Source organism: Zerene cesonia, chromosome 22 (genome assembly GCF_012273895.1).
Source record: "Zerene cesonia ecotype Mississippi chromosome 22, Zerene_cesonia_1.1, whole genome shotgun sequence".
In the NCBI taxonomy this organism is placed as follows: domain Eukaryota; kingdom Metazoa; phylum Arthropoda; class Insecta; order Lepidoptera; family Pieridae; genus Zerene; species Zerene cesonia.
Window position 1 is genome coordinate 1,435,850 of NC_052123.1, and position 27,995 is coordinate 1,463,844.

General features: G+C 33.9%; 2 protein-coding genes and 1 long non-coding RNA gene across 4 annotated transcripts in view; all 3 read left to right on the forward strand.

Annotated features, from left to right (window-relative positions):
- The window catches only part of LOC119836061 (lysophosphatidylserine lipase ABHD12-like), an 11,686-nt gene extending 5,866 nt beyond the window's left edge, over positions 1-5,820 (forward strand). For both annotated transcript variants that reach the window (XM_038361274.1, XM_038361275.1), the window contains 4 exons: positions 363-517; positions 2,176-2,343; positions 4,423-4,550; positions 5,461-5,820. In XM_038361274.1, the coding sequence (XP_038217202.1) occupies positions 363-517; positions 2,176-2,343; positions 4,423-4,550; positions 5,461-5,485 (476 nt within the window). In that variant the 3' untranslated portion in view covers positions 5,486-5,820. The remainder of the gene's footprint in view (positions 1-362; positions 518-2,175; positions 2,344-4,422; positions 4,551-5,460) is intronic.
- Positions 3,122-3,934, forward strand: LOC119836062. The gene is made up of 2 exons (XR_005288078.1): positions 3,122-3,394; positions 3,718-3,934. It is a non-coding gene; the product is annotated as an uncharacterized LOC119836062 (long non-coding RNA).
- Positions 5,821-7,469: 1,649 nt separating the features above from the next.
- LOC119835943 (lysophosphatidylserine lipase ABHD12-like) lies at positions 7,470-15,364 on the forward strand. Its single transcript, XM_038361077.1, has 10 exons — positions 7,470-7,480; positions 8,161-8,282; positions 9,609-9,722; positions 10,236-10,364; positions 10,958-11,050; positions 11,780-11,914; positions 12,601-12,749; positions 13,326-13,493; positions 14,502-14,617; positions 15,328-15,364. The coding sequence occupies exons 1-10, from the start codon at positions 7,470-7,472 to the stop codon at positions 15,362-15,364; spliced, it is 1,074 nt and encodes a 357-aa protein (XP_038217005.1).
- The last annotated feature ends 12,631 nt before the right edge of the window (positions 15,365-27,995 follow it).

A 27,995-nucleotide genomic window follows, 5' to 3' on the forward strand; every position in this document is an offset into this window, starting at 1 on the left:
TGGTGTACATCTGAGAACTCCCTACCAGCAATCGAACCCAGGAACACTCGGTTCTACGCTCGCGTGTTAACTACTGTGTTAATGTGGCCGGCATAATGCTAAAGTACCACTAGATAATGCAGATTTTGTTAAGTAACCTAGGGAGTAGAAGTTAATGTCTTTTTAACCGACGATCTTTTCATCGAATCCGGTCCAACAGTTTAGGTTTAAAGAAGGGATAAACAGACAAACAGATGGAATTGGTTTCCCGTTTTCAATATTAGTATGTATATATGTGTTTCTTTTTTATTTTGTTCAGTAGTTTATTTGGCAAAAATGTTTTTATTTACTATGTTTTACTAAAAAAAACATAAATTTTTCAGGGACAGGTATTTCGTCTCACCTCCTAGGAAACCTAGAAGAGCTTTCGAAAAATGTCCTAGATCGGCCCAAACCTCTGCCGCAAGCCCATGGGCTCATATTGGAAGCGCCTTTCAACAATTTGGCGGACGAAGTCGCGAACCATCCGCTAGCTAAGGTATTGAAGTTTGGTAGGAGAAGAAAGAGAGAGAGTGTTTATTTAACACCACAAATCATTACAAATTAATTGTAGAAAGGTGGACTTATAACTAATATAGTGCAATGTAGTGTGGTATATCTAAATACTAGCGGTCCGCCCCGGTTTCGCCCGTGGTACATATATAGCCTTCCTCAATAATTGGGCTATCTAACACTGAAAGAATTTTTCAAATCGGACCAGTAGCTCCTAAGATTAGCGCGTTCAAACAAACTATGTCTTCAGCTTTATAATATTAGTATAGATAATATATAACTCAAAGACTAAATGATATAATGATTTATCAACGCACAGCCCAAACCACTGGGCTGGATCAGACAAAAATTTGGCAAGCAGATAGATGTTATGACGCAGGCATCCGCTAAGAAAGGATTTTGATAAATTCTATTCCCAAGGAGATAAAATAGACGATGAAAGATTGTATCAAAACTTTTTAAGACCGCGCGGGCGAAGCTGCGGGCAACAGCTAGTATAACAATAAAGTGAAGTCCCGTCCCGTCCCTACTGGGGTATCGGGCAGATGATACACATTTATTTCACTGATCGATTTTTTTTATGGACAAGCCTTCTGTGTCCTGCGAGACCGAGACGTTGTTTTGTTGTGTGGCCCGACCGGAATTCGAACCCAGGACCCCTCGGTTCTATTTTCACGCTTTAACCACTGTACCGAGGAGGTGGAAGCCCTTTACCGTTTTCTCATCATGCGTGGGCAGCGCATTCGTAGAAGCATTACCTCTGCTCTGTTCACGGGCGGTGAAACATATGTTTTTATGCTATGTTATTTATATGTTATGTAATAATTGGAATATGACGTTAAAATGTATGTAATTAGTATAGATACTAACGCGGGCATAGGCCAAACGTGCCACGGAATAGACTTTTCGGTTTCACCCGCGTAAGTCCGTAACCCGTAGGAATATTGGGATAAAAAGTTGCCTATATGTTATTCCAGTTGTCCAGCTGTCTACGTACCAAATTTCATTGCAATCGGTTCTGTAGTTTTCGCGTGAAAGAACAACAAACACACACAGACATCCTTACAAACTTTCGCATTTATAATATTAGTTGGAAGTATGTCGATGGTAATGTGGACGACGTGAGGAGCTTTCATGTAATTTGGGATGTGTTAAGGATGTTAGCTTTCGGGATCAATCCCAGTGTGTGTGATGGTAGCTCTGACTTATTTAAATTCTGTATAAGTGTTTTAGGGATTATACCGGTGGCTGAGAGAACTATCGGATCTATGTGGACTGTTTTTCACATTCCATTGTGTTTTTATATCTATGGCTAGATCTTGGTACTTTCTTAATTTCTCTGAAATGGTGGCTTGTATGGCGTGTTTGTGTGTGTCTGTGTGTGTGTGTGAATTGGGTACCTATATCTATTAAGAAAACAGTTTGTTGGTCTTTGTCATGTACTGTGAAATCTGGTCTATCGTAATGAATTGTTTTATCTGTTATAATTGTTCTATCTCAGTATATTTTATAATTACTATTGTCTGAAATGATTTCAGATTTATATTTATAGTATGGATCTATGCTTGTAGTGAAATTATATACTTATAGGACAAAAAAAAAATATTATTATATTGTAATATTTTGTTGTCATGTTAACCACAGCTGGTGAGGTGGCTGCCGTACTTCGAGGCGACGTTCGTGTCGCCGTTCGTGGAGAACGAGACGCACGCGTTCAGGTCGGACGCGCACCTGGCGCGCGCGCCGGATCTGCCCGTTCTGATACTGCACGCCAAGGATGATATCGTCGTGCCGTTCTGCGTGGGCGTTAAGGTGAATACGGAATACAGAACGACAAAAAAATGTTTTTTTTTTTGTTTAATTTTTTTTTCCTTTTTTTCGTGTACGGTAAATAAGGTAAATACGGAATACGGCAATTTTTTTTTCTTTTTTTGTCTTCGGTAAATACGGAATAGGGCAAAAAGATTTTTTTTCTTTTTTTTTGTCTACGGTAAATACGGAATAGGGCAACAAGTTTTTTGAAGTGAAACTTCTTTAGAATCGTTGTGATTTCAAACCTGATGCAACGGAAAAACGACAGGTAAGAGACAGAAATACAAAAATGTGTAGAATGAAGCCGGCAAAGAATGAGACAGAAATATACATACTATTTTATTCATTCTTTTGTCGATTTACTGAAGTTTCACTTCTATCTTGTGTGAATCGCACACACACCTTTTTTTTTTTGTCTACGGTAAATACGGAATAGGGCAAAAAGATTTTTTTTTCTTTTTTTTTTTGTCTACGGTAGATTTATACTATTGAAATGTTATGGGGAATGGAAAAAGGGGATGTTTTTATATAGTAGGAGAAATGCGATTGTCGCTACGGTTTGGCAGAGAGACGCGAGTGCGAATCCCGCCTGGTCATCAAAATTTTCAGTTCTACTGTACCATAAAAATTCCTCAAGCTTGTTGGTTAGTTACATATTCCTTATTGTTCATAGTTTGTAAGGCTATGTGAACTTGGCACCCGACTTAAAAAAAAATCATATTTTTTTGCTCCATTCGATAGATTTAGATATGTAGTCGTAAGTAGTGAAGATAATTTCTTAAGTAGTAGCACCAAAAAAAAATTATAAGGGTTGAAAAAAAAGTCATCCCCCGAAATTGCAAAAAAACTTTTTTTCTGGTGGTTTCTTATAGAAATGGGTTTGTAGTGGATTGTAGTGAAGTTCTTTTTGTTTGTAGTAAAACAGAAATTGAAAAAAAAAATATTATAATTTAAGAGTATTTTTCCAAACCGCTCTTCCCTACACAAAACTAATTTGGGGGAGAATGCTATTACTACAAACGTTAAAAACGATAGATAAATGTACCTAGAGGTTTGTAGTGGATGAGTTTTCGTTTGTAGTTAGATAGAAAATAAATTAGAGAGGTAAAATCGAAAATAATCGATTTTGGAGAGATTTCATCTTAATTACTTCCGGTAAGAGGATTCCCGATAACTACAAACGTTAAAAACGATTGATAAATGTATGTAGAGGTTTGTAGTGGACGAGTTTTCGTTTGTAGTTAGATAGAAAAAAAATTAGAGAGGTAAAATCGAAAATAATCGATTTTGGAGAGATTTCATCTTAATTTCTTCCGGTAAGAGGATTTCCCGATTACTACAAACGTTAATAACGATAGATAAATATGTTTAGAGGTTTGTAGTGGACGAGTTTTCGTTTGTAGTTAGATAGAAAATAAATTAGAGAGGTAAAATCGAAAATAATCGTTTTGGAGTGATTTCCTCTTAATTACTTCCGGTAAGAGGATTTTCCGATTACTACAAACGTTAAAAACGATTGATAAATGTACCTAGAGGTTTGTAGTGGACGAGTTTTCGTTTGTAGTTAGATAGAAAATAAATTAGAAATATATCTATCGTTTTTAACGTTTGTAGTAATAGCATTCTCCTCCAAATTAGTTTCGTGTAGGGAAGAGCGGTTTGGAAAAATACTCTACAAGTATAATATTTTTTTTTTTCAATTTCTGTTTTACTACAAACAAAAAGAACTTCACTACAATCCACTACAAACCCATTTCTATAAGAAACCACCGGAAAAAAAGTTTTTTTGCAATTTCGGGGGATGACTTTTTTTTCAACCCTTATAATTTTTTTTTGGTGCTACTACTTACGAAATTATCTTCACTACTTACGACTACATATCTAAATCTATCGAATAGAGCAAAAAAATGTGAATTTTTTTTAAGTCGGGTGCCAAGTTCACATAGCCAGTTTGTAAGCCTTTTAAAACATGCCTTTTTCCCTGGACTATTATGAAAGTATATAATATAATAGTTGATAGTTAATAGGTATAGGTAATAGTAGTTAATAGGTAGTAAAAATATTGAATTCGATTTGCAGTTATATAGATCTATAGTCGCTTCGAGGAACAGCGACGACTCGAAAGTATCTTTGCACGCATACGACAAAGCGGAGAGTCTCGGCCACAAGTATATTTGCCACGCCAAAGATCTGGCCCACGTTATCGGGTAAGTTCAAATTGATCACCATCGCATCACCATCACCACCATCATCATCACCATCATCATCACCATCATCATCACGATCATCATCACCATCATCAGTTATATGTATGTTCCCATTGCTGGGACAAGTTATAGTTGATCACCATCACCATTGACACATCACCATCATCATCATCATCGTTACCCCATACTGTTCCCGCTTCTGCGACGAGGGTCTCCTATGTATTTTTTATTACTCGAGTCAGTCAGCTTAATATAGGGACAGGTACCATATTTTATTACCATGGTACATATTATTTAAGTTCACTTGCCTTATATTCGTGTATGTGCCATTTATTTATTTATTTATTTATTTATCTTCTTCTATCTATCTATCTATACTATAACAAAAATGATGGAGGTCAAATTCTATACATTGAAGATATTTAGAATTTTTTTTTCTGTGGGGTGTTTAATTGTCTATACTGATGTATAAAATGCAATTAAAAAAATTTTTGTCTGTCTGTCTGTCTGTATCTCGAATGAGAACCACGCAAAAAGTGCTGAACGGATTTTGGTGTAACTTGGTATGGTTATAGCACCGACTCCGAGGAAGGATCTTACTTACTTTTCATCCCAGAAATCGATACGGTGTCTGAGTGGGGAGGGGTGACAGTCAATTTAAGTATTTATTGACAAACGCGAACGAAGTCGCGGGTACAGCTAGTTTATTAATATAATAACATGTAATTTACACGTTTTACCCCAACATGTTTAGTTTGCATAAAATAAGTATATTTTCATCTTTTCATACACTTTTAATTTATTATACGATATTTGATCTGTATGGACATATAAAATAACTTAAACTTAAAGCGTTAAAAATCCGTTAAAAGTCTTCAATATCTAATATATCTGTATTTATTTTTTCCAGTGAATTCGTCACAAAACATCGTTAAATATAATCATCGCAACGGTCGCGAGTTCGGTTCCGGCTGTCGCTATGTTGGGTAGTGCTTTAAATTTGCTTTGCGCTTTTCGTGTCCTAATTGGCAAATTTTCGTAAGATTTTATTAAAAATTAAAATACTCAGCTAGATTATGTGTTATGGTAATTTAATCATGATAATTACATAGATTATTTTCACAACTTGCTGATAGTCACTGTTGGCCTATTGAACAATTTTTGACAAACATTTTTTTCGGGTTTATCATATTATCTGATGGATATGCTATATAGCACATATCCGTAAGTTGTGAAACTGGTTATATTTGAAGGATTATACACAACAAAATTTTGTGTGAGGGAAAATCAAAATAGTATGGATGTTTTTGTTAAAATTAAATATTGAAGTAATGTTGCGATTTTAAAACTTGAGTAGTATTTTTTTTTTCTGCATAGCATATTCGAAATCAACAAAAGCAGTAATATATGAATGTATTTTTAAAATATAGGAACAAAATTTGTGTGAGATTAATAAAACAAGTTGGTTGTTAAATAGACAATTTTATGGGCTGTGGATTTTTGTCACAATGTATATTTATTAATAATGCATATTTAGCTTGTATTTATAGAGACTATGGTTATATCGTGTCTCAAATAACTAAGAGACAAAAAAATAAAGTACCTATATACATTATTTTATTGTGATTGAGTGACGTTGATGAGATTTGTATGAATTTCTTAGTATTTAAATATAGTACAATGACGTCATGGGGACCCACTTGTATTTATAAATATAATTGCTACTAAGGTTTTGCTGATATTAATTTTTTCGTTTCATTAGTGACAGAGTTAATTTTGTAAATGTTTTTAAACTACGATTCATAATAGCTATGTAATTATTTGTTTAAAATATTTCTTTTATTTATTATAAATTCATCGTAGGTAACGGAATAAAACCCAATTTATTTCATAAAACTAACATTTGTTTTACTAATAACTTTTTTTATGACACACTATGTGTGCTTAAATAAATGAGTGAATAAATTTCGTTTTTGTAGAATATATGTAATATTATACTGTTAATATTTATAACAGTATACTATTAAATCCGCGAATTTTTGCGGATTAGGACACTACGTTCGGTACCAAAGTACCCGCTTTTTTACGTCCACTATTTATTGTATTTTAATAAGAAATAAATAGATTTTTACTATACCTTTTGTATTATTTTACCTCAGCTAATTTCAGGAGAATAAATTGAAGCTAAACTCGGGCTATGCATTGTAGTCTTTATTGGTATTAACATAAGGACGTTTTTATGTAAGAGTGGGTGAGTCGCCTGATGATAAGCGAATAAATCAGTTGGTATAGCTTAGTTATATCTGGTATAGTATTATGTTGTCTGTGATAAGAATAAACTGTCTCGGTGAATTGTAGTTTTTATTTCTATTGAAATAAGGACCTTTTTTGTTGGTGGGCATCTGAACTGGGGAGTTGCCTGATGGTAAGTGAATAAATCAGTTATTATTCTTAGTTATATGTATTGTATTACTAGCGGTCGGGCTTTGTTCGCCTTCCTCAATAAATGGGCTATCTAACGCTGAAAAAATTTTTGAAATCCGTCCAGTAGTTCCTGAGATTAGTGTATTCAAACAAACTCTTCATCTTTATAGTATTAGTATAGATTTGGAACATATATTTAAATACAAAGTATACTGTATTAATAAAGCTGAAAATATTATTTGTATGATAAGCATTTTTTAAGTAAAATGTATTTATTTTTTCTTTTCTGCAAGATATCAAAACTTTTTTAAGGCTTAACATGCTATTTATTATCTGTAGTATTTATTTATTAATTTAAAAAATAAATACGCCAAAATAGCTTCAACGTCTTTTTGAAATACAGAATAATAATGTCATAAATTATAAATTAAACTACAAAAAATAAAAAAAAAGAGAAAATATGTAAATAGTAAGAAAAATAGTGCAACAAACGTCATGGTTTTTGGGTAAGCACCATTATTTAGACCATAACAATTTTTCTGTAATATAATTATGAAGTCCCTATTTTTATTTCGTAACCTCTTTTCAACCTAATTTTTCTCTTTATTGTAATCTTTGTTAATTCTTTATTGTTATCAGAAAACCACGTGAAACTATTCCTTATCCTTTAAATTTAGAAGAACTATATTATACAGTATAATGGATCAGAATTAATATGCTCTGAATATGTTATTTACCACCCGAAGTGCATTGAAATTGGGTATATAGCCTGTAGCAACGTACGAATCCAACGATATGAATTTACGAAATCGGTCCAGTATTTCCTGATATAAGTGCGTTCAAACAAACAAACTCATCAGGTCTAAATTGAAAGTGTGCATAATTACGTTACTAATACAATGTTTAGCCTGACTAGCAGCGCCTGTAAGCCAAAATTACAATCAACCTCAGTCAAATACGAGTTGGACTCGCAACAAAAAAGCGATTGAAAAAAGAAGGTCCCCATCCTTAATTGACCGTGGCAACCGCTGCTTAACCTTACTTTTTAGGGCTAGTTTCACGTACATCAATGTCCCTGATGACCTATTTAACACTTGGCACTACATTTTCATACATAATATGGCAGTTAGAAGTAAATAAGCACATATCCAGTGTATACACTGACCTCAAGTGTATGTATGTTTAGGGCGATCCTCTTGACCGGCGCGTCCCTTACCGCCAGCGTGCTGGTGATGCAAGTGGCAGTATTACCGTTAATGTTTAGATACAGCAAGACTGTGCAACGGAAGATGGTGTTTTCAAACTGCAGTAAGTTTATATGGATGGGATGTATCCAATATTTTAAGACATAAACAACCCTATATACATATCAATTTAATTACATACCTTTAGGGTCCTTTTTAAGAAATGATCCCACATGAAATCGCAATTTTCTTATTAGGTTGTAGGTATCATCCTTACTAAAATAAAAAATGAGAAAATCACTCTGTCTCTTCACGCCTTCACCTTTGAACCGATTTTAATGAAAGTTATTTCACTTTGAGACCCGAAAAGGACAGCATATTTTTTATTCCGGAAATCCTATGAGAAGAACTATGCAGGGAAATGCCCGATGCCGTCAGTCCTTTCCTTTGAACTCGCGGTAATAACAAATCATAATATACATTTATTAAGCACACCACACTAAAAATATAGAGAAAACAGCAAACAATATAAAATCAATAAAAATAAATAAAACAAAAATAAATAATGAAAAACAAAATAGAGATTAAGAATTATTATGAAAACAATTTAAAATTATAATTATTTAAGGATTAGTAGATATAATTAATCCTGAATATCATCTACCTACGTCCGTATTAAATTCTACCAAACATTAACTAAGAACTATCTAGATAACAATCGTCGTTTGGTGGTCAAGCGCTTCCCTATCATGAAATAAATAAAAAAAAAGTCGTAGTTTTCTACGCAACAAAGAACACGATAATTTACGAAGGAATTTTTGTTTGTGTTTAAACTACCTGCGCCCGTGGTTTCACCCGCGTAAGTCCGTATCTCAGGAAAAGTTGCCTATATGTTATTCCAGTTGTCCAGCTATCTACGTACCAAATTTCATTGCAATCGGTTCAGTTGTTTTTGCGTGAAAAAGCAACAAACACACACACATCCTTACAAAGGGTTTAAAAGCAGTCTAAAGAAGATTGGCGTGAAATAATATGTCTACACTAATCTACACTAATATTATAAAGAGGAAGAATTTGTATTTTTGTTTGTTTGTTTGTAACGGATAAACTCTAAAACTAATGGACTGATTTCCAAAATTCTTTCACCATTAGAAAGCTGTAACTTCACTGAGTGACAAGTACATGTACCACGGGCGAAACCGGGGCGGACGGCTAGTATAAATAAATTAGATTAGGAATGTGTTACATAGAAAAATTACGCGCCTGTTGTTAAAAAATAGCAATTACGTTTCGTCACAGTTATGGTTAATAAATATTTTGTCTGGTTTGCAACTATTGTTACTAACACTAAAAACTACCAACAAACTTTTCGTTTTTTTTTTTTTCTTTTAAATTCATAAAGTTTATATTATAAGTGAAACTTTTCTTTTAAAATTTCCTTATATTACAGTAAATTACCCCAAAAACTTGGACTTTGACAATCCAGCCAGCTGTAATGTAATGGGCGGTAGAAACTTTAGCATCGAATTTGACTCGAAGGTCGATAATTGTCCCATTAAAATAGGTAAGGTTCAGAGCATATTTTACTATGAGTACGTCTATTAAAATCTTCTTACTTTTTTATTACTGTTAATATTTGTATTTTTATGTATTATTGCAGTACTTATAATGTAATATATTATCATCTATTGTACTAATGGTTGTCTGGAAGTAATCGCTTTTAAGCTGTAAGATCGTCTATTATTCTTAGTTTTGATCTATTTAAGTGTTACCTGATTGTTTTTCTCTTTTACATGTGCTTGTGTATTCGAAATAAATAAAAATACATATATTAATAGCTTGTTGCATTCAGGGATCACGTACGCATCCGAAGTCCAAATAAATCAGTCTATTAGTCGGTTCCTAAGAAAAGCGCGTTCAAACGAACAAACTCTTCATCTTTATGTGTTACCTATTAGTATTTATTAATTATAGCATATTTCTAAACCAAAAAAGAACTGAAAAATTTACCTTCTTACAAATAAACCTTCATAAACGAAACCATATTTTGCACTCACACCGTAACGGTCTGCCACAGGAATCTGGCACTTAGTGCCGTGTGAAGTACTGCGAAAATTGCTCAGCACCACCAGCGAGTCGACACTGTGCGACCGGCTCCATCACGAATTAGAGAGCACACAGAACACTATCATACTATATTGTCATGGTGAGGTTTGGACACTAAACGTTTTAGATTTAAAAGTGGCATTTCACTTATTCGCTTTTTCACATTTTTTTGTTGTGTTTCGTCGGCCGGAGGCTCATATCCTTTTCCTTACCCTTCCCATTCATTTACTTAATTCCTCTTGACAATCCTTCCTTAATCCCTTTCCAATTTGAAGACGGCAATCCATTTGTAGAGGCGTAAGGTCTGCAACCGACCTTACACCTCTCCTAATGTTCATGGGTGGTGGTAGCGCTTACCAACAGGCGACCCACCAGCTCTATTGCCGACGATGACATAAAAACTTTAAGTAGAGTTTCATCAAGAGGTATTTACATAGTGTAGATAATAATTCAAATAATCCTACTTCCTACTAATATTATAAATGTGAAAGTTTGTAAGGATGTGTGTGTGTTTGTTGCTCTTTCACGCAAAAACTACTGAACCGATTGCAATGAAATTTGGTACGTAGACAGCTGCACAACTGGAATAACACATAGGCAACTTTCGATCCCGATATTCCTACGGGATATGGACTTACGCGGGTGAAACCGCGGGGCGCAGCTAGTATTAACTAAACGGTACTGATCGCACAGGCAATTCAAACCACCGAGGGTCACCGCATCGCCTGCAAATGTACAAAGTGTTCCAAGATCTGAACTTACACGTCATCACGTTTGACTACCGAGGTGAGGGAGTAAACAGATTGTTTATCGTGTTTTTTTTTTTATCCGGATATTTTTTCTTAACAACACCTTATTTAACCGGTGAATTTTTGAATTGCATTCTAAATGCCCTCTATATATTACTTGTCTTGGTGTTAACGAACTTTGTGATGACATCATCATAAGGAAATGTTAAAAGTTGTGGCCAATGGAAAAGCAATAATAAGTAATATTTACTAGAAAATTATTTAGTTTAAAAATATGTCCTAAAAGTCTAAAAGTTAAGATTTTATTCGAAAACCATTCGTAATAACGAAGAACGAATTTACATATATGTATTCTTATGTAATCAATATCAGAAATCAGAATATAATCTCAATTAAACTATCTACAACATAAAACACGATTAGATAGTTAAATTTTGTCAAATAATGTCCAAATAACGTAACAAAATTGAAATTAGGACTTTATCTCTTGACTCTAATGTTCAAAGTCCATAATTCATAAATAAACTCTCCCTATTTGCACGCGTAGGCAGAGTTTTGCTGCGGATTATTTTATTTTATGCCATAAGCGGGCAACTGAGCTGGTGGTTCGCCTGATGGTAAGCGATCGTGCCTTTATAAATGCACTGCCCGCTTTTAAGGGAAGAGGGTTGACGACTGCAATGAAGGATTGGATTGGGAAGGGTGAGGAAAAGGAAACGGGATGTTATGAGCATGAATATCATCAGGCTGTCCTCAATGCTTCTAGGTTATGGTGATTCGACGCGTATCCGACCAACGGAGAGGGGTGTAGTGGAAGACGCTCTGAAGGTGTACGCTTGGCTCATGGACGTGGTTGGTAAGGGTAAACGGCCGACGGTGGTGCTGTGGGGACACTCTTTGGGTAAAACTTTTTATGTGTACACAAATTTTTTCTCATAATAAGTTTTATGTACGAAGGCTATAACATAAAATTTTTTCATACGATAAGTTTTATTCACGAAAGCAATCACATTCTATGTAGTAGCTTCTAATTTAATACTATTTATCCAGCTAACACTACGTGACGGTTTAATATAATATGTGGTTTACCTAGACCAGTTCATATAGCTTTTGAAATATACAAAGAAATATAGTAGAATTTTCAGCCTACAACCTCTTCCGCTTCCCGACCCTAGATCGATCGTAAGTTTATATTTGTTTTATATATCTTTGTTTTCCAATTGGTTTGCATTCTATTATATATGTTTATGTTTTTTAAAATATTCAACGCCACATTACAATAGGACCACAACAGTGCAGATAGCATTGGTCCAATAAACATATTATTTTTAGTAAGTAATTCATGCATGTATCTTCACCTGTATGTAATCGACTCAATTTTAACCCACGATTTCGTAATGCCGGTTTCCTCACGATGTGTTCCTTCACCGCTTGGAGCAGTGGTGATATGGATCATGAAACATCAAATTTATTTCTTCCACGCTTGACCGGTCACAAACCCCCGACTTTTCGCTTTAAGTCCAAAGACCTAACGATTAAGTCACCCCAGCTCTTTCTACTCTTATTATGCTATACGGAATGGCACAGGTACAGCGATAGCGTCAAATTTGGTGGCCAATATCGAAGAGCTCTGCTGCAGTTATCAACACAAGTGCCTGCCGGCTCCAGACGCGCTGGTCCTTGAGGCACCATTCAATAATCTACTGGAAGAGATTGAGAAACATCCATTCTCAAAGGTAAGGTTGTAATAACCTAGCGTCTAGCTCACGCGACTATTATTTTCTAGTTTATTGTTATCTTTGTCAATTTTGAATTTGTATGATTTATTACTTAATCTGTTAAATCTGGGCACATAGTCTATTGAAGTACATACAATCAACCTTTGTGACGTCACATGTAAAGATTTATAGTATGTAGTACTAGCTTTTACCCGGGGCTTCTCACGCGTTATATTCGGAGTAGTTTAATAGATGTTATTATTCATATAAACCTTCCTCTTGAATCACTCTATCTATTAAAAAACCCTATCAAAATCCGATGCGTAGTTGTAAAGATTTAAGCATACATAGTGACAAATAAAGTGATTTTGTTTTATTCTATGTAGTGACGATTCGACATTTAAAATTGCTTTTTTAAAATAACTGCTCAAAATTTAAAATGTGTGACGTCACATCAGGGGGGCTACTTTATTTGTGACAACCTGTGACAAGTGGGGGGAGGCATTAAATAACCCAAAGTTCGTGTGACGTAATTAATGGATGTGGTGTTAATACGATTGATAATGATAAAATTAAAGTCTCTTTATGTCGTAGCTAGTATCCTGGCTGCCATACTACAAGCGTTCCTTCATAAAACCCTTCAGCAGCTCCGATGAGTTCTCATTCACAACTGACGAGTATCTGGCGAGGGTGCCCGGTCTGCCCATTCTCATGCTGCATTCGAGGGGAGACAGGATAGTGCCGTACGAGCTGGCTGTCAAGGTGACGGATGTTTTATTGGCGATTTCAAAGAATGCAATGAATTAATGAAACGGCGAATTATAATGGAAAAATTGCGTTCAAAATCCGTTAGTCTTTAATTTCTAGACTTAAAATTACGAGGTTATTAATTCAATTTGTGTTTGTTAACTGAATATATATAATATAAGCCTAAATGATTAAGACGAATAACGTGAAATTTGAAACATGATAGTTTTCTTCCCGAAGATCGAGGTACCACGAGGTAATGGGAGTTATGAGCGGGTAAACCAGGGCGGAATGCTAGTTTTCGTAGTTTCAAAATTATATATCCTTTCTAATTATGGCAGTATCATACAAGTCAGGTAGAATGTTTATTAAAAATACGTTGATTATAGAAACAAGTACCTCTCTGTATTGCATACACACAGCTATATATATTATATACCACACTAGCCTCCTGCCCGCGGCTTCGCCCGCGTAGTCTAGGAAAAGATACAGTTTTCCCCACAGAGCTCCTGTCCCTGTGGGATTTCCGGGACGAAAATAAAACAGGGTTACAACTGTCTGTATCCTTTCTTCGGTCCCAAACTTATATAAGTACGAATTTACATCCAAATCGATAGAATGGTTAAGGCGTAAAGACAACACACAGGCGTAGAGACAAGCAGACAAACATATAGAGTTACTTTCCCGTGAGCAAAGCTAACGATGTAAATATATTTTAATTTTAAGTTTTATAGCATTGAAATACTTTATAAATTAGAAATTTTGAAAGAGATAGAAAAAATTTGATCACGAGGCAGGATTCGAACCTGAGTTTCTTGCCTAACCGTAGCAACGCCTAGCCTCTCGGCCACCCGTGATCCTGCCACAGTAATCGAATTTCTTCTACTCTTTCGGTTTCATGTGCCTAAGGGATGTAAGATAATGTAAGATGTAAATATATTTAAAAATGTAAACTTATCTACTCCACATTCAATTGACATACATGATTCATGACATTATATTGTCACGGCGGGTATAATTCAGCTGCACGAATGTCTGGCGCGATCGCGTGCGCACGGCGGGGCCCCGGTGCAGTTCCACGTGTTCGATAGGGGCCACAACAATCTGTGCGAGGCCCCGGACTTGCCGATGATTGTTAGGTTAGTGCATTCAGTAAAAGTACTAAGCAGTATGCTCTGTTTAGATCTGCCAACCCGCACTTGGTCAGAATAGTGGATTAAGGCCTTTTTTATAGTGCGGAAATCTTGCATAGATACCCACAGCCCCCGGGGATGGAGCCGTGGGTTATGTCGGATTCTTACCGACCAAAACCCCACTGTGTTCCGTCGAGCCACTTGGGTGAAGGGGCCACGGGAGCTGGTTAAAATTCATCAGCGACCCTGGTGGATTAAGGCCTGTGACCTCTCAGGAGCCCCTGTCCCAGGAGCTGATGATATATGGGCTGATGATGATGAGATCAAAGGATGATCATATTAATGAAAATTGCCACCAAAAGCGTTAAATGGCTTTTAAATAAAGTACTTTATAATTTCTTACATTACAATATGCATTTATTATTTTTGTATCACGTATTCAAAGAAAAAAGGGAAGCGTAGCGTATATCTGATATATAAAATTCACGTGTCCAAATGTTCGTTCTCATACTCCTCCGAAACGGCTGTACCGATATATAAGAAATTTTGTGTGCATATGGGGTAGGTCTGAGGATCGGCCGATAAGTATTTTTGAAATTTTGATGAAGGGCATAACAGCGTTTGCGCGAGTCAAGCAAGTACGAATATAGGAAATATCCATAAATGGTCTTACATGAAATAAATTATATTGTAATAGGTTTATTTATTTCTTCCAGAGATTTTCTTCACGTAGTGAAGGAGAGGCATGTGTAAAGAAGCGTGGAATAAATAAAGTTTGATATTTATATGTGGTTTCTCTTAAATACTATTTATTTTAAATACTTAATACAATAAAGTGTGAAATAATCAATATATGTTATTAGCAATCCGCCCGGTTTCGCTCGCATATCCATCGGTGAAAGAATTTTTGTAAACGGTCAGTGGTTATTTATTTTATTTTATTTTAAACACTTTATTGTGCTGTCAACGCAGCAGAAACAAATACAACAAAACTTACGCTAAAACATACAGCACAGAAGGCGGCCTTATCTCTTCCAGGCAACCAACTGAACAAGTGAAAAACAAAAATACTTAAAGGGAGGTAGGTAAGAAGTAAAACCAGTGAAACATATAAAGGATGATACTATAATTACACACACACAAATATAAGTAATATACCATACAAAAGAATATTAACATACAATTTGAATTCAATATAATATATAATATACACATATCTAATATATAAAATTCTCGTGTCACAGTTTTCGTTGCCATACTCCTCCGAAACGGCTTGACCGATTCCTCTGAAATTTGGTAAGCATATTGGGTAGGTCTGAGAATCGGCCAACATCTATTTTTTATCCCGATATTCCTACGGGATACGGACTTACGCGGGTGAAACCGCGGGGCGCAGCTAGTAATACTATAAATATATGATAAAATACATATATCCAAAAAAAAAATAATAAAATAAAATAAATACATAAATGACTGAAACAAATATATATTACATACTACTTACATAAAATTAAAATTATACAGAGTTGGTTACCGAGATTAGCGCGTTTAAACAAACTAACAACTCTTTTGCTTTATGTTTATAGAGTATATATTCATAGATATACTTAGCCGGAAGAATATTAATTAATGGTTTAGTCAAAATTAAGATAAATCAATAAATATTTTTTAATAAAAAAGAGCTGCCTTCAAATTGTCAGAACTGTACCAAATTTAAATGGGGCATGGCAGGCGTCAGCTTTCAAATAAAAAATGTAATGCAATTAATGTAACATACCTTTACAAAAAGGTTGCCTGGAAGAGATTGCTCTTGAGCAATAAAGCCGCCTTTTAGTGCATATGTGCCGGCGTGGTCTTTTTTTACAATGACAATTTATTGTTTTTCTTTCGGTGATATGTAAGTACTATAAAGAATAAATAAATAATGTATCACAGTGATCGAAACACCCACAAACACAAAAAATACAGTCGACTCACTCCTCCTACAATTAAACCTCATTTTTTTCAAGTCGGTTGAAAACACTATTAACGTTCGAATGCAGCCCTGGTTGGGCCCCAATTAAATAACAAATAAAATCGATGCAACGAATACTTGCATACCTTAATTTTATGACGTGTCCATCAAAACTACGAAATTTACATAACCTATAAACAAAATTAATTTAAATCTAGATTATGGCGTCATCGGCTACCGGCGTACACAAACTGTTCACATTATATCGGGAAAAAAACCGGTTTTTTTATTTAATTTTAACAAATTGCTGTAATTTATATATTTTTTAAGGTTCGCAATAAATCTTTTTGATTAAGCCTGCGGAGCGCACGGTAGCTGAAAGGATGTTTAATTTATTATCTATAGCCTTGGGCTGAGGTCGGCAACCTTTTTACTTTCTATTGTATATTTTATCACATTTTTTTTTTGTAATGAACATTTGTATTTTTATTTATTACTAGGGATAAGGCTTAGAATATGTTATCAAGGTTTCAGCGATTTTAACCGATCATTTAAATAGAAATGAATTTAAAAATAGTCTGTACATTAGACGAAGGATAATAGTTTTATCCGTTTTTTTAATCGTTTGTCAATGTACCTCAAATGTCTTAACCAAAAAAAACATAACCGTCGACTTAAAACGTCATCAAGTTTTTGGGAATGTCGGTTAAAAGTCGATCAGAATACTTTTCACAGCAAAGCACTCCTCTTTATAATGTCGTTTAGGCAGGCAAATTCGCAGGCAAAACATGTATTTTATAAATAATAGTATTTTAATGAGAAATTTTGAAAGAATAGAAAAAATTTGATCACGAGGCCGGATTCGAAACCGCGTCTTTTTGCCAAACCGTAGCAACGTGTCCCAGCAGTGGAAACATATATGGGCTGATGATGAATGATCCAAAGGTTGAACACATAGGTTCATTAAGGTAGTGAGTCGTAATATTATTTATTCCCTTCCCACAATGGAACGGAAGCGCTTTGTGCGACGCCGGGCGATTTAACATGTTAAGAATTGTTGCTGTGAATGGGTTTGTTTGCGTAGCGTCGGTATCGCTGCACCGATTTTGATGGTGTTTTTGCTTATAGGTAATTTGTGTATAGTAGTAAGAAATCTTAAATTGTGAGTTGTTTACGTTTCTTTAATTGATTATTTATTACATCCTATTAATATTATAAATGCGAAAGTTTGAAAGGATGTGTGTGTGTGTTTGTTGCTCTTTCACGCAAAAACTGCTAAACCGATTGCAATGAAATTTAGTACGTAGACAGCTGGACAATTGGAATAACATATATAGGCAACCTTTTATCCCGATATTCCTATGGGATACGGACTTTCGCGGGCGAAACCACGGGGCGCAGCTAGTATATATATTATAATATCTTTATTCTAAAATATATATATCACTTTTTTTATAATCACTGCCTATTTGGCAGTTAAGTGCGACCACTGTCCAAATATCAGTATTTTTTTCCATAAAAACCATCTCAAAACAAATTAACTGTTATAAATATTGTACTCGGTAATATAATTTCAATTATTTTAAAAGCACCATAGAATAAATAGATCTTAAAAGATATAAAAGCGAATAAACCGTTCATTGACGACATCATGTCGTGATTTAGCCAAAATAGATTTTTGCGCCAACAATTCATTTTCCCGCGCAAAAATTTCACCCGCATCTATACGCTATGGTATAGAGTTCGAAATTCGAATTTAAATTACATTCGGATATTATCTCCGCTCCCCTAATAGTCGAGCGTAAAATACTCTAGAGGTTTCGCAATCTCGCCACATGTTGAGGTAACTTTATATTAGCAAATATTCATTACTGGTAACCCTGCGGTGCAAATTGGCGGGAATTTGAAATAGGTTATAAATATTTTATATAGATTATAATAAATGTTTAGGTCAGGGGTAGTAATTAGTTTGTAATGAAATGTTAAATTTTGTTTTAATGATGAATTAATATATAATGCTCATGTTTTAGCTTACAATTATACGAAAGTCTACACTATAATATTCAGTTGTAGGTACAGATAATACAATTCAATTTGATAAGTACTTACATAGTCATATATGATATTTCATAATAGGAAAATCGTATGTTTAAATTAATAAGTGTTGCTCATGCCTCGTGAGACACACACATACACCAGTTTAGAATAAAATAGCAGATTAATATTTAACAACAGGTCCGCCCCGGCTTCGTTCTAGACACATATAACACTATAACACTCAAGGATCACGTGCATATCGAATGGTGGAAGAATTTACGTGGTTCAATAGTTCCTGAGATAGCGCGTTCAAGGAACAAACCCTGCACCCTTGTACTAAATTAGTACAGAAATTACATAATCTGAGAGAGGGTAACAAAGTGGTAATAATTTATGGAAATATTCTTAATATCGTTCACTAATTAATTTGGATTGAGGTACGTAACAAATATAAAAAATACAATCAATTCAAGAGTTTTCTTTGAATCGTTGTCACTTAAATAAAACTGTAGTCCAATGCAGCTTTCGCACAAAAAATCTGAAATAATAATTATAATCCTCTGGTCGTTGCCATTACAAAAATTAAATGTTTTGCTCGAAGCGTGAATTTAATTAAATGGACGGATTTGTAACTTGGTTCAATTGTTTAAATTTGCAGGCATTGAGATTACAATATTTTTAAGGGTATTTTATGGTGCAAATAGTAGGTAAAGGTATAAAATTTAATAAGTGTATTGTAAATTGTGTAATTATGTAAATTTTGTACTTGTAAATTTAGAATTTATTTATTTGTATGTGATTTGTGTACTTATTTTTATCCTTCACGATGCACCACCATCATTATGGTATCGAAACAAACAAAAAAAAAATGTTTAATTGTCTATGGTAGATAATCTAGGGCTGCCTGGTTGTTAACTAATGTAGCAGGTAATTTGAAAGTCTGTAGAACTTTACCTTTTTTTAAAATTCGAATGTCATTGGAATTAAAAATAAATAGAACACAAAAACGCGGCAGATTACTTACGTTACCGGGTCAAGAATGTGCAATTGTATCTAAAAATAAACATAGATTCTAGAACCTTCGTCGTTCTTGGAAAAAAAAATAAATACATTAAATATAAAACATAGGTAGGTAGATACAATACTTATTTGCTGAAGCTCCGACCTTGTTGTGACCTTTTCGCACATTATTACAGCTCAAGCCTTATAAGTTCTACTGAGCATTAATGTGTGTTGCCATCGGAAATAATTAGATGAATGAATAGATATATGAACTAAGAGCAAAATTAAAAATAAATACTTCAGTGTAGGTACATAACTATTATGGCAGGTATGGGGCAGATGCATTAAGTATCAGTCAGCTGTTTCACTGATCGTTTTTTTTTTTAATAACAGACAAGTAGGTCAAACTTCTGTGTTCTGCTAGACCGAGCAAATTTTCTTAGTCCCCACCGGGAATCGAACCCAGGGCCCCTAGGAGATACGATAATATAATAATACTTTTTTTTATTTATTTGAAACCCATCCCTTTTATGACCGTGCCGACTGTTGCTTAACCTCGATTTTTAATTGTGTTTGTTGATCTCAGAAAATTTAAATGTCTATCACGGGCATGACATACATAACTGGTACAGACGGACGGACAGCGAAGTCTTAGTGGGGTCCCGTTTTACCCTTTGCGTCCTGAACTCTTACTAAATAAGCAGTATGACAGGTTTCCAACTAGACAATTTGTTTTATCTCGAATTTATCGTGATATGGTAATACAAGATGCCATAATTGTTAATAATTAGGTATCATTTATAATACAGTATAGAGTATACCTATAAAGAATAGATACTTTATAAATCCATGAAACAATAATACAGCGAATTGAACTGTGAACAACACGAGAATCTGTTATTGAGGCACAGGACCGGTATCCACCGCCATCTCTCATAAAATAAATCATAACTACACCATTATTTATTACAACTTCAATTTCACCCACGTTTCTATTTATTTCCTGCAGCATATCTCGACTACAGAAAAAACATCTCCAGACCGATTCTCCTTTAAATAAAACAAAAGACTAGACATGTCGTTAAAACAATTGACTGCTCAAAAAAGTAAGGTTACATTTTCGAATGACAGCGCGGGAATATCTGCCGTCCGCCATGTTGTTAAGGCCCGTTTTGGCGGTAAGCGCTAGGGTTGTACAACGCTCAGTTTCGTGCGGATGGAAAATGGTTACATATTTATAAAATGGAATCGATTTTTAAATGAGCCAATGGTGTTTCTCGGTTGTAGAGGCGGGTCGTGCGCGCTCCACCCAATGTTGCTTGCCAGATGAGTGTCTCGCTTTTTTGCTCATTCGCGCAGCGTCCGTCGGCGCGGTCGGCTGATTGTGCTGGCGGTCGTCAAGCAAAGGAATAGCGGATAAATGAAAAAAATTTATGCACCCAGTAGAATTCGATTGTGATTTTTCTACACTTATAAGTAACTTATGTTAGCTTAATAGGTAATATAATAATATGCTTCATATTGTTGTTGATTTTTACAACGATTGATTTTAACTTTATTAGCAAAAAAATATATAAGTGTTTTGTTTAATTTCAGCTGTTGTTACATGCCATTACGTTAAAAAATATTAGTTTGAGATTTCGTGTACATATTTATAATATAAATTTAATCTACTAAAATAAACTTTGAATGTTTTGATTGTATTTTAATTTTTTTTTTTTATATTTTAATCACATAATTCTCCTCTTGTTTTTAATGTTTTGATTAAGTATATTTTAATTACATAATTCCGTGAAATGAATACATTTTTCAACTATTCACCTACATATTTGTGAATTAACATAAATTTTTTACTTATTTAAAATTTGTTTTTGCAAACAATAAAAGACAACGTTATTTCTGTAGAATATATGTATTACTACAAAAGATTTGTCCATTAAGTTAACCACAGATAATATAATGCTATACCTACTACCGTTACATTATCTTGTCAATTCACTATAATCAGTTCAGTTATTTCGTTGACCACCACAAACAGGTAAACTGTCCCATTAATAATAATATTGTTATTGAAATAATCTTACCTTTAAGTTCACTTCCGTGTAATCTGATTTTCATATGCTAGTACTACTGGGTATTTCAGAGTTTTAAATTAGCTTCAATTAATTAACCGTTGGATCATTGAGCAGGGTAATTATATGCATAATTAATAAAATTATTAATGGATAGGTGTTGGAAAAAAAACTTTATACAAAAAAGAAGATTTTACGAACACTTTTGGACATCTTTTATTTTGGGATATTTCAAATACTTTTAATATTGCATCCTAGGCCATAACACGCTTTTGTACCCATGAGCAAGTTGATCACATATCATACAGATTTATTATTTGACATGAACGATTATTTCCGATTTATTTTTCTAGTAATATTTGTTGTATTTAATGAAATTGAAATAACAATAAGAACAATATATACCCAACCATTTAAATACCTACAATGGTTTTTGTTTCTTAAAAATTGCCTACGTTTGCCTTTTGAATTATTGCCTTATAAGTTATAAATGCCTGAATTTGAACGCTACTCTCATATTTCCGTTTCAACCTTCTAATTTACAAAGACCGGGTTTTTTTTCTCCATCTACAACATCATTTCATTTTTTTTTTATTTAGTCACACCATAATGCACGACTCACATCTATAGGAATGTTCCTGGCTGTTTTTATACGCGTCGCTTTTTAAATATTCAAATCGAATCACCCAAATTAAGTAGCCATAAACGGAATCAGCTTCCAAATTTGAATATTTCATTTGTGCTCATACGAGCGCGTGCTTTGATTTGTGTGTGGGAATCGTTCCTTGTGTGGGTGAATTAGTTACGCGCTTTTGTCATATGCGACGTCGATAAATTTTTTTTTCGGATGTCATTGTGATTTAATATTACGAATGCTTTAAGGTAGCAGGTACAATCTTTGCAAGGTTTTTTATACAATTCACTATAAATAGTCATGGCTAGCCTCCGAGTTTGTTAAGCCACTATTATGTTTTAAAATAAGAGTTTATTTTGTTTAATAAATGGCTCATAAAATAAGTCCTCTTTTGTACATCTTTCATAGTCACAGCTTTAATTATAAGGTCTATCATAGTATTCAATTCAGTAAAAATTAAATAGCGATATCGACATCGACTATTACAAGACACCGAAGCGCACATCCCTATTTCTTTTGTCAGAGCGCGCCGCGCGTTGATAACGAAACATTTTAAATTAGTGAAGATGAAGAAGAAAAAATATTATAAAAATTGTATTTTTATTTATATTTTATCACGCGCACACAAAACGGGTAGCCGCTACCAGCCGCGCCGTACCGATATAAATTATATCATTTTTCACTGCGACAACCCTAACGGGCGTAAAAAATGACGTCCCATTGAGTTCGAAGTTTGAAAGTTTTGCCGCGTTTTTTATTCGTTTCCGGGCGACGGGATTCCAATATTGAACTTCGGCATTTATATTAATGCAACCTTAACATTATGAATGCATTGCTTGCTCATAATAGCCATTAAATGTTAACTCTGGTTCAGAAACAGCAATGTATACCTACGAAGCGATATTAAAATGACTAGTGTCATATTTGACCTTGTTGATATTTATGGCCGGGTTTTTGTCGCTATTTCGGCTTTGCCGGAATCATAGTTTACTAACGTGTTTGGAATTTATAATTATAAAGTTATTAATTAAATGAGGTTTCTGAACTTGAATGTAGGTCAATTTTTATAGCTTTACTACACAGATCGTAAAATATACATATATGAATCTAAGAACAGTGAAATTAAACTTGTTGATGCATTTTAATTGCTTAATATTATAATGTAACGGTGTTGTTAATTTAACGATCACCTATTTGACACCTATTTGACATGACAATATATTATTAAACAATTGAATCTTAACTTAATCTTCTTAACATGACATAATTTCAATACAAAAAAGAATTTAGTTACGTGTCTTACATAAGAATATAGTATTATATATTGAGTAGTTATATCTTATACAAACTGGTACCTACATACAAGCTGGTTCAAGCTATCCCTATATCACAGTAGTTCTTATGGAACCCTATATTAAACACATTCCGATATCCAGACGAAATTCCCAATAAGAAATCATAAATATTACAAAAGTCCTATACCACGTTACACCTACCTCAGCGCGACATAAAATCGGGTGCTAGTGTGAGCTCTCAAAGATAACCAGCCGACAAAAATATCATAAATTCATAAGCCGTGGTGCACTGAAAAGCAAAAAAACATGCGTTTAATATATCTCACTTGGTCGGACATTGGATTTGTGTGGATCGGGCATAAGTGTACCGGAGGCCTATTTCCTTCTCCTAGCCCTTCCCAGTCCATTCCTTTTTTCCATTCATCAATCCTTGCCTTATCCCTTTTCCCTTAAAACCGGGCAGCGCATTTTCAGAGGTCTGAGCTTTTGCGAATGTTCATGGGCGGTGGTGATCGTTTACCATCAGGCGAACCACCAGCTCAGATGCCCGCTATGACATAAAAAAAGCGTGTTAACAGACGCGTTGTGAGGACCTCGTTATAGAAGAATCAGGAAGAACAGCTCAGCAGCCCTTATTATCTGCATGCATTAAACCGGGTGCAGAAATTTGTTATCTATAGTAACGTTATAAAGCTGAAGAGTTTATTTTGTTTGTTTGAACGCTCTAACCTCAGGAACTAATGGTCCGATTTGAAATTATTTCAGTAAATAGCCCATTATTGAGGAAGGCTATAGGCTATACATGTACCACGGACGAAGCCAGGGCGGACCGCTAGTGTTAAATATTTATTTTATTTTAAATTCATTGTATCGCCATTCATTTCTAGTTGGAAACAAAATCTACCTAAGCTTAATCCGACGCATGATTTCATCACAAATCTTTGAAAAAAAATTAGAATTATGAATCTATATTTACAAGTACATGTATTTTATACTATCATATCATTAACATATAAAATAAATACAATGCAATTATTTCCAATACAATTTCAAAAAAAAATATATAATGAATGAACGGTACAGAAGATTTGAATCAAACAGGACAAAATGATAAGCGCTAGCTTTCAAATAAGCAAATATCAAAATTGGTTTACACTGTTGTATTGAGAACTCCTCCCTTTTTTAAGTCGGTATAAATTACCACAAGCTGCGTGTACCGGCGAATCATAAAACCGGGGAAACCATTTTGTGGTCTATAAATTTTAACTCTTTTATTTCCATAGAAATAATATAAAACGATACACATAGTCATTCATCTACGTAGCCTCACTTAATATTAATATTATTCGGACAAAACACGCCATAAAAATGGCATTAATTAACTTGAATATGCGAAGATTTTAAATATAAAAATGTTATCCACATAATTAAGAACGTGCAAAATAATTAATTTTAATGACACCTGTTGATTATTATTTTATATAAGAAATATGTCAATGTAATGAAGAAAAGGTTGAAATTTCACGTTGAAAAATTACGTGATTAATTTGATTCATACGTAAAAATGACGTATCCATATTTTACCTCCTTCATTAGTCCCACAAAACCAACGACATTATACATCATCGTTGCTTATTGCAAAACGTATTAACACACAATTATGACAAGGCATTTAACACCTTATCTCACGGTGACAAAGCCTATAACAAGTTAGCAGGAAATTAGGAATAATGTCATTTGGACAGGCGTGAAATGAAATTCGATTCCACGTTTTGAAATGTACGACGCTCGAGTCGTTCGGTTTCCAATTTGATTTTAAATATCGAACGTTCTACCGAAGAAGCCGGACGCCATGACACTTTCTAACAATTGTTGTTGTCATATGCGTATTGCATACAAAAAAACGTTAATTAGGTATAATGCAAAAAATTAACATATAAATATTCATATAGTTTTACAATATTATTCTTCCAAGTTACATCTTGTCTTGCCAATTGCTTTGAACGCTTCACATACCTAAGTACCTAATATGTGATTTTTTTTTTAACTAAATGCTTGAAGCCGCGGACGCACAGCTAGTTCTAAATACAAGCAAAGGTGTGGTCTGACCTTAGAAAAAAGGCTGGTCTGCTCAATAAAATAACTGAAATATTGATTATGTATATACACTTTACAGACAAACTTGGTCATTTTAATTTTATTAGTTACTCCCAAACTAAATAGATACTAAGTAGATTATATACCTACGTTTTTAAATTATTCACACTAACACAGAAATACTAAATTCTGCATAAAGATTCTTAATTTATTTTGCATATAGATCGCCTTTACAGTTTGTTTTAATGTCAGACCGTAGCGAATGACCGTAGTCTAGTTTAACAGAGTACCTAGGTACCTGTACTGTATAATATGAGGAAATTTTATAGCCAAAGGTTATCCACACTTCTAGTAGATAGCAGTTACTATAGATAAATAACTAGCTGCGCCCCGCGGTTTCACCCGCGTTAGTCCGTATCCCGTAGGAATATCGGGATATAAAGTTGCCTGTATGTTATTCCAGTTGTCCAGCTGTCTACGTACCAAATTTAATTGCAATCGGTTCAGTAATTTTTGCGTGAAAGAGCAACAAACACACGCACATCCTTACAAACTTTCGCATTTATAATATTAGACTAGTACTTATTATATAATCTATAGAAATGGTTATATTTCCGCCTGCGGATTTTATCGCGTAAAATTGTCTCGAGTTTTTCATTTAAATTTAAACCCTCGTCCTGAGCGGTGATTTATGAATTAATGAAAATTTTCGAAATTGGTTCAACTCTATTTTTGGGTTTAAGTGACAAACTATTCAATGCATGCATTAATTATAAAAAAATATAGGGTAGGTACCTAAAACTATTTTTTTTTTTGTTGTTATCAACTTACTTACTAAAAAAGAAACTCTTCCAGTCGAAGTTCTATCCTATTAACATTTCGCAACTCATTCCATGTCTATAATTTAATAATCGATCATTCAATAAAAATATTTTTCTTAAAAAATCGATGTGTCACTTTTAAGTGTTGCCATCATCATAAATTATGAAGAAAATGTAAATTCTTGTCATCATATGTAATAAAATCTAGATAGCCTGCTTATATTACGTGACATGTCGCTGCGCGCTCGTAAAAACTGTTTTTTATTAATTTTCTAATCTCCAACGATTGTTATAGGTTATAGAAATTTTAAATGGCACACGGTAGCCTCTGGTTTATTTATTAGTCGATTAGTTCGATAGCTTGGTGTTACGATAAGTGGATGCGTTTTATCGATCCACATTTCACACCTGTTTTCGAATTTCGAAGACGTGGCGTTCGATTTTTGAAATACAATAATTGTAGAATAGAACTTCAATTCTACTGTTTGGAATAGCTTTAGCAAATCTTAAAAGGTTCGAAATATGACGGTTTTCTATGAGTTGGTTCCTATTATTATTTCTAAAGATATCAATCTATGATAAATTTCGTTTGTAACTTTATTATTGTTTCTGTAAGTAATTGGTGTGAGTAATGCTACCTATAAATATTTATATATAGATAGATATTTATAGATTAATAGGTGGCTATATTCCATCATTATAGCAACTAAAAATGTATAAATCAAAATAAAAATAACTAAAATAACTGTTGATAGGTACCTAATATAAACTAATAATATTATAAAGCTGAAGAGTTTGTTTGTTTGAACGCGCTTCTCTCAGGAACTACTGTTCCGTTTTGAAAAATTCTTTCAGTTTTAGATAGCCCATTTATTGAGAAAGGCTTTACATTGACATATTTCTTATATATATATATATATATATATATATATATGTATCACGGGCGAAGCCGGGGCGTACCACTAGTCTAGTATAAAACTTAAAAAATCTATTAACACCCATAAATTTGTATCAGAATTTCGCAAAAACACTAATAGGATAAGTTTTATTATTTGCTATTAAGAAACAGCGAAGTACAGAGAGGTCGTTAATCTCTGCTAACTCATCTCCAATAATTATTAAGCTTTGAAAGTTATAACCCTAGAGTACCCAGAGAATTAATTTTATAACACACGTAGGTGTTTAAATAAAGGAATATTATGTAAATATGGCGTTAAAGTTATAAAGGAAAATATGAATTTTGATGTTTCAAGAAACATTACATTATAATTTTTTTTTTCTGATGTCGTTAAGATACTTTAAAAGCTCGAACTATGATAAATCCTAAGGTTTTCCGGTAAAACCTAATATTCACCAAACTTCAATACTAAATCTTCGAAGAGCTCCTTCAATTCGAACTTTGTTTTACGCTCTTCCTTCTCTTATGCTCTTCCTCCTTCCTCTACTTCTATTCTTTATTTTAATACGTCTCA